Source organism: Salvelinus fontinalis, unplaced genomic scaffold, assembly GCF_029448725.1.
Source record: "Salvelinus fontinalis isolate EN_2023a unplaced genomic scaffold, ASM2944872v1 scaffold_2192, whole genome shotgun sequence".
Lineage (NCBI taxonomy): Eukaryota > Metazoa > Chordata > Actinopteri > Salmoniformes > Salmonidae > Salvelinus > Salvelinus fontinalis.
In genome coordinates, this window is record NW_026602401.1 from 11,054 (window position 1) to 18,686 (window position 7,633).

At 46.7% G+C, this 7,633-nt stretch overlaps 1 protein-coding gene across 1 annotated transcript; it reads right to left on the reverse strand.

Moving 5' to 3' along the window:
* Positions 1-1,887: 1,887 nt before the first annotated feature.
* On the reverse strand, positions 1,888-6,689 carry LOC129850694 (phosphatidylinositol 4-kinase type 2-alpha; the record flags this gene model as incomplete). The annotated part of the gene is made up of 8 exons (XM_055916963.1): positions 1,888-2,946; positions 3,602-3,661; positions 3,755-3,888; positions 4,082-4,181; positions 4,460-4,518; positions 4,654-4,807; positions 5,154-5,285; positions 6,489-6,689. Coding segments are annotated over 8 exons (1,002 nt in total), but the record flags the coding sequence as incomplete, so codon positions are not given.
* Between the last annotated feature and the right edge of the window lie 944 nt (positions 6,690-7,633).

Below are 7,633 nucleotides of genomic sequence, written 5' to 3' on the forward strand. Positions count from 1 at the left end.
GAGGAGGAGAGGAAGAGGAGGAGAGGGAGGAGGGAGAGATGGATGCAGGGCTGGCCCAGGCGTTGGTGGGGTTCAGGGTGAGAGCCAGAAGCAGGAGTGGTATCAGGACGGAGGGACACAGAGAACCCAAGTTGCTGAAAGCATTTGGACACCTCAGGTAAGAGAAAGAGAGGGATAGAGGGGAGAGAAAGGAGTTAGAGACAGATGGAGAGAGAGAGAGCACAACGAGAGAAGGAAAGAGGAGACAGAGACAGAATTAAAGAGAGTGGAAACCAGGTCAAGGGTATTTGGTCTGGCATCAACAGACAGATCAGCTCAAATCCTTTAACTACATCCTCCACCTGACTAGAGACTCTCCACATTTAACTTCCGTTTAACTGACAAATCGATTAAATTAGTGGTAGTCAGGCTTCTAATGATCTCTATGGTCTCTTGTTCTATCCCATGTCAGTGTTTGCACATCTGAGGCCCTATGTATCAAGCATCTCATAGGAGGAGTGCTGATCTTGGATCAGATCCCCCATGTCCATCTAATCTTATTCTTTGGGATCCAAAAGTCAAAACTTGATCCTAAATCAGCACTACTACTTTGAAAGCTTTGATACATACAGGCCCTGAAGCAACCGCATAGGTAGAAGCAGGGTTGTGCCTGAAATACCACTTCCAGTTGTTTCCACTGTGACTTTGTTTTAAAGAGACTTCCCTCCCTCTCTCTCACTTTCCCTTCTCTCTATCCCTCATATTTGCACTCTCCCTCCTTCTCCTTCCAGGATTAAGGGGGGTTTGGACCACCATGAGGAGGACAATGAAGAGGAGGACCCCAGTGATATTGGAGAGCTGGACCCCCTCCCTGGAGGGTCGACAGGTGCAGAGGGGGGCGCCCCGTTGACGGACACACAGAGGCCCTCAGAGAGACCCCATCTGGAGAGGCTGGGGGCCACGACGAGGCAGGAGGGAACCAGGGACCCAGAACGCTACCTCCATCGCATTCTACACTGAGCCAATGGAGAGAAATGAGCGCTGACCTGCTGAACTTAAAACGTGTCATAAAGCTGCTCTGTGTAATTGGTCCTTTTTCCATTCCCACCAATCAGAGTGAGGTGTCGTTCCATACAGAGTTGCCATGTGTGGAGTTAAATGAAGTATGTTGTCAACCTAACCTTACTTGTCGAGACGTTGTCACTTTAACCAAAGGAGGGGAGAGAACTGGTGACATCACAGTGACTGTTTCAGAACATTATCAATCCAGTCACTGTTCACTGACTGATCAGACAGATCTACAACAGTATCGGCAGGTGACTATGGCTGTGTTCGAGAGCATCAAAACGACTGCAGGCCACTGTCGAATCTACAAGTCACCTTGCATCAAATAACTCATTATTTGTAGATCAGTCGGCCAGTTACAATTTACCCATGATACATTGCGGTTTTGACCCTCTCGAACACGGCCTGTGTGTGTGGTCCAAAAATTCCAAAGGCACGGAGTTGGTAGAAAAGCCAGTAACACTAGAAGTTGTTCTCTCTGTAACAAAGCTATACCTGGTAGATATCCAAGTCCTTTCAGGTTTAGTTGTAGGCTAGGTGTAAACAACATGGGAAGACATTTACAGAGCATTAACTCATGACAGTTATCACTCTGTACTAAAAGTGGTCCAACAGTGGACTAATGAATAAAACTAAGATTTAAGTTTGAGTGAAATATCCATTTAAGGGTTATGGTTGACATGCAAATCTGTCAAAGTAAACTTGCATATATGTATTTGTGTGCATAGGTTTGTCTGACAAATAGATGAATGTCGTCACCAAATAAAGTGGGGGGGAAATAAGAATAAAGTCTTCTCTCTAAATAAAACACATTTATCAAAACAAACGACAAGATACATGGTATTAATGTAATACAGTTTTGTTATAATCTTTCATTAAATATATTACATACAAATTATACAGTGCATTGTCACAATACATTTCAGGTCAGTTAGAATCTGTGGCAACAGCAGGAAGTCCTGATAGTGTGTTTTCAAAAAAACGTGTCCATCTTTCTCCCACAAGTCAGAAAAAATACCAGAAATCAAAGTAAACAGAAGCGATGGGCGACATCTTAAATGTATTTGACTACAGAATGGCAGAGAGAAAAATCTGTTCTACTTTTCCCCTGTTATTTTCAGAAAGGGGGGAAAGTAGTAGTTTCTCCAAATGTGGCCCCCTAAAACTTCAACGCGCTGCAGTACCTTGCAGTTCCTCATCCGAAGACAAAGGGGGCAGTAGAGAGCCGTGAGAGCAATGAGTCCGCATGGCTGCTGCTGTCCACAGAGTGGCCGTCATAAGGAATGCAACACCACCTCTCACCCAAACGGGGGGTGAAAGAGAGAGGGGCTTTAAAACTGCAGTGGCTGAGTTAAGTGTCTGTTTCCCAAATGGAACCCTATGGGCCCTGGTCAAAAGTAGTGCACTAGGGAATAGGGTTCCTTTTGGGACATAGACTGTGTGCAACTCCATAGAAAGGGAGTTTACTAAGCCCATCATATAGACTCCATTCCTTATAGGAAGATATATAATCTTTGACATCCAAACAAGGCACAGAGACAAACTGACGGAGGGATATGCGTTCTCTTCCTTTGTCCTCAGTCCTCATCTTCCTCAGTCCTCATCTTCCTCAGTCATTCTCAATACCGTCTGTGTCCGTCGGGGGTAGGAGAGGGCAGGGGGCGGAGAGACTCCTCACTCGTTTGCCCTTTACACACATACATTTGATGTACACACTTGCTCACTCCTCCTCCTCCTCCTCTACCACCGGGTGAAGAAGGGTCTCCTGCTCTGGAAGCTCTGTGTGTAAGACTCACTGTTGGCCCTCTGTGGTGCTCTGGCTGTTTCTACTATAACTGGAGGCATCTGGACAAGCTGGAGGGGGGTCTTACTGTCCTTCAGAGCCTGGCTGAGGTTCAGGATCTAGGCCACCAGAGGCGGTGGGGGTGGGGGGGGTGGGGGTGGAGGAATGAGAGAGAGACCGACAGGTTAGATACTCTCCATAAGGGCATGACATCTGTGATGCATTGTGGGTCAATTGTGACTGACTGATCAACAAAGAATGGGAAGTTATTTCTAAATAAAATAGTTATTTCCAACTTCCATTAAAAATCAATCACTGAACACGACCAGCGCTTATTAGAGACAGGCTTCTATTTCCTTAATGCGCACAGCTTTTGCCCAATCAAAATGTTGAGAAGACTACCACACGGTTTACTGTGACCAGTATACACATTAGAGTAACACATCCAGGGCAGGTTAGGCTTGCAGAGACTGCCTAGTAACCCCAGAGTTCCTGTCTCAGCACCATTCTCTCACTCAGTCTCTCGTATCGGCTATAGTTGAGACGACCACGTCACACCACACTACTGTCTCATCCAAAGACGTTGCTCTGCTTTACGTTACTCACTGACTTTCACTTGTAAACAATTCATCTAGACCCGGCTTTTATTTGCTGAAATGTGTGCCGATGCCCAGGCTATTAAACATGGACAGGCGGCGTTTAGACACTCTGCGTTTAATTGAACTTTTCCGGGATATATTATTTAAAAAGAGGCTTGGCGTATTTAAAACATACCTGTCCTCTCATAACAGCTATCTGCCTGTGGAACTGCCCTCTGTCGAAGCCTGGGTCTTTCTGCAACACACAGGTCAAGGGTCAAAAATAGAAACACCATCAAAGCTTGGATAATCAGTTCAGTTTGAAGTTAACTCCCTCCCTCCTCCTCACCTTAAACAGTTCGTACAGGTCTTCCTCCAGATCTTTGATAAAGTTGGGATCGGCCAGTTTGGGCAGAACCAGCTCTCTTATCTCCTGGGAGAACGGAACCTTGGCTTGGGACAGCCACGCCCAGTAGAACGGGTCTACGATTTCGTCAAAAAATTAATCAACTTCAGTAAGAAATGCAATGATTGGTCACAGAGAAGGTGCATCTCTATAGGGTGCTCTGTGATTGGTCAGTGGGAAAGTGTGTCTCTACAAACTGCTCTGTGATTGGTCAGAGCATCTCTACAAGCTGTTCAGTGATTGGTTGAGGAGGCAGAGGGCGGTGCTTACAGGCTCTCCAGGAGTCGGGGTGTTTGAGAGGGAAGGCCAGTCCGTTGTCTATAGCAGCTAGTTGGATGATAGGATCCTTCACTACTACCCAGTCTGTGTCCTGGACAGAGAGAGTGGAGGGGAGAGAGAGAGAGGAAGGGAGAGAGAGAGAGATACAAGAGAGAGAGAGAAGGGACAGAAAGAGAGAGAGAGGAAGGGAGAGAGAGAGGAGGGGTGATAGACAGGGAGGGGGTAGACGGAGAGGTGGAAAGAGAGCACTGAGTCAGACATAAGTGCATAAGAGTACTACCCCCCCCAGAACAGACACCGAAAAAGGAACAGACACACGAGGTTTCGGTGCCTGTTCTGGTGTGTGTGTGTGTGTGTGTGTGTGCTTACCCTGCTTCCCTGGTCCATGGGACAGTCATATTTTAGAAGCCAGTTATCGTTTCCTCGATCTGTGGAGACAGAGAGGTGTTAGAGTTTAATGTACCTTCCACATCACCATTTCTAAAAGGGATTGACATGTCACATATTCACACAGGTGTCAGTCGGCCTGCTTGTCCTTCACCGTCATCGCCTTGGTTACGTACCTGTGTTCCTGATGATGTAATCGAGGACCACCAGCCTCTCAAACTGTAGTTGCATCTGTCTGTTGGTGTTCTCTGGCAAGGGGTCTGCCTCAAACCTCCGCAGCCAGAAGTCTGCATCCTTAAAGCCCTCAACGAAGATCTGGAACGAACCCAACTGGAGGACAGGAGGGAGAGAGAGGAGGGAGAGAGAGAGAGGGTGGAAGGGGTGGGAGAGAGAGAGGGTGGAAGGGGTGAGAGAGAGGGTGAGGGTGAGAGAGAGGTCATCATAGGATCTGTGATTTCCTCTAGATTTAATGGAGAAGTTTTAGAGTAAAGTCTAAACTTTAAAACTTTAATCTGCTAAATCTCTTTACTTCAATTAAGGATTCACTTTAAAAACCCTTCATCCTGCATTTCCCTCTGGGCGGCCTGTAGTTCAAGAATTAGTATGTGAACTAAGTAGTGCACTATAAAGGGAATAGGGTACCCTTTGGAACACAACCAGGAAGCAGCAGACGTACCTTGGGAGGCAGGCCGATCCTGTGGAAGTGTTGTCCCACTTTGGGTACCTTCTCCAGAGCCAGCCTCTTACCCCTGGACTTGACCCGGTCTATAGCGTTATAGTTAAACGTCTCACTGGCCAGGTACACCACCTAGTGGAGAGATGGGGTGGGGGCAAGAGGGTGGAGAGAAGGAGAGGGTGAAGAAGATGTAGAGAGAGAGCGAGAGAGAGGACAGGAAAGAGAGAGTGTGTGAAGGAAATCAAGAGAGAACCGTGACGCAGGACCTCCCAGTACCTGCGTGTCTAAGTGTGTGTGTGTACCTGCGTGTCTAAGTGTGTGTGTGTACCTGCGTGTCTAAGTGTGTGTGTGTACCTGCGTGTCTAAGTGTGTGTGTGTACCTGCGTGTCTAAGTGTGTGTGTGTACCTGCGTGTCTAAGTGTGTGTGTACCTGCGTGTCTAAGTGTGTGTGTGTACCTGCGTGTCTAAGTGTGTGTGTGTCTCTGCGTGTCTAAGTGTGTGTGTGTACCTGCGTGTCTAAGTGTGTGTGTACCTGCGTGCCTAAGTGTGTGTGTGTACCTGCGTGTCTAAGTGTGTGTGTACCTGCGTGCCTAAGTGTGTGTGTGTACCTGCGTGTCTAAGTGTGTGTGTGTACCTGCGTGTCTAAGTGTGTGTGTGTACCTGCGTGTCTAAGTGTGTGTGTGTACCTGCGTGTCTAAGTGTGTGTGTGTACCTGCGTGTCTAAGTGTGTGTGTGTCTCTGCGTGTCTAAGTGTGTGTGTGTACCTGCGTGTCTAAGTGTGTGTGTGTACCTGCGTGTCTAAGTGTGTGTGTGTACCTGCGTGTCTAAGTGTGTGTGTGTACCTGCGTGTCTAAGTGTGTGTGTGTACCTGCGTGTCTAAGTGTGTGTGTGTACCTGCGTGTCTAAGTGTGTGTGTGTACCTGCGTGTCTAAGTGTGTGTGTGTACCTGCGTGTCTAAGTGTGTGTGTGTACCTGCGTGTCTAAGTGTGTGTGTGTACCTGCGTGTCTAAGTGTGTGTGTGTACCTGCGTGTCTAAGTGTGTGTGTGTACCTGCGTGTCTAAGTGTGTGTGTCTAACCACTACCGTGGCCCTGGGGACTGTATTTAGTTTCTGATCGCACAGGCTTCAGACAGCCAACCCTGGTTCAGTGTGTGTGTGTGTGTGTGTGTGTGTGTGTGTACCTGCGTGTCTAAGTGTGTGTGTGTACCTGCGTGTCTAAGTGTGTGTGTATAACCACTACCGTGGCCCTGGGGACTGTATTTAGTTTCTGATCGCACAGGCTTCAGACAGACAATCCTGGTTCAGAGTGTGTGTGTGTGTCTAAGCCCTCCCTACCTTGGTCCTGGGTACTATGTTAAGCTCTAGTTTCTGGTCCACCAGACTGGCCCCGGCCTCAGACAGATAACCCTGGTTCAGGACCAGACAGTCCCGTCCAAAACAGCAGGGACAACACAGCTTCTGGAGCCACTTGGTCCACTTTGGGTTCAGCTGACCGTAAGGCTCCTCGTTCTTAGGCTTGAACACACCGATGATCTTCTAAAGAGAGAAACAGAGAGAAAGACAGAGAGAGGAGAGAGAGATTTAAGTGTGCATTTTCTTCTTGCAAACTCACCTGTGCTGTGAGCAAATGTAACATTGGTAAAAGATGGGATGAGTGAAGTTAAAATATGCAGAGGAGACAGAGAGGAATTTCTCCACAGGTGCTGCATGTTAACTACTACCATGCTTCACACTGTACCAACACTGTTCTGTTAACTACTACCATGTTAACTACTACCATGCTTCACACTGTACCGACACTGTCCTGTTAACTACTACCATGCTTCACACTGTACCAACACTGTTCTGTTAACTACTACCATGCTTCACACTGTACCAACACTGTTCTGTTAACTACTACCATGCTTCATACTGTACCAACACTGTCCTGTTAACTACTACCATGTTAACTACTACCATGTTAACTACTACCATGTTAACTACTACCATGCTTCATACTGTACCAACACTGTTCTGTTAACTACTACCATGCTTCATACTGTACCAACACTGTTCTGTTAACTACTACCATGCTTCATACTGTACCAACACTGTTCTGTTAACTACTACCATGCTTCACACTGTACCAACACTGTTCTGTTAACTACTACCATGCTTCACACTGTACCAACACTGTTCTGTTAACTACTACCATGCTTCATACTGTACCAACACTGTTCTGTTAACTACTACCATGTTAACTACTACCATGTTAACTACTACCATGCTTCATACTGTACCATCACTGTTCTGTTAACTACTACCATGCTTCATACTGTACTAACACTGTTCTGTTAACTACTACCATGTTAACTACTACCATGCTTCATACTGTACCAACACTGTTCTGTTAACTACTACCATGTTAACTACTACCATGCTTCATACTGTACCAACACTGTTCTGTTAACTACTACCATGTTAACTACTACCATGCTTCA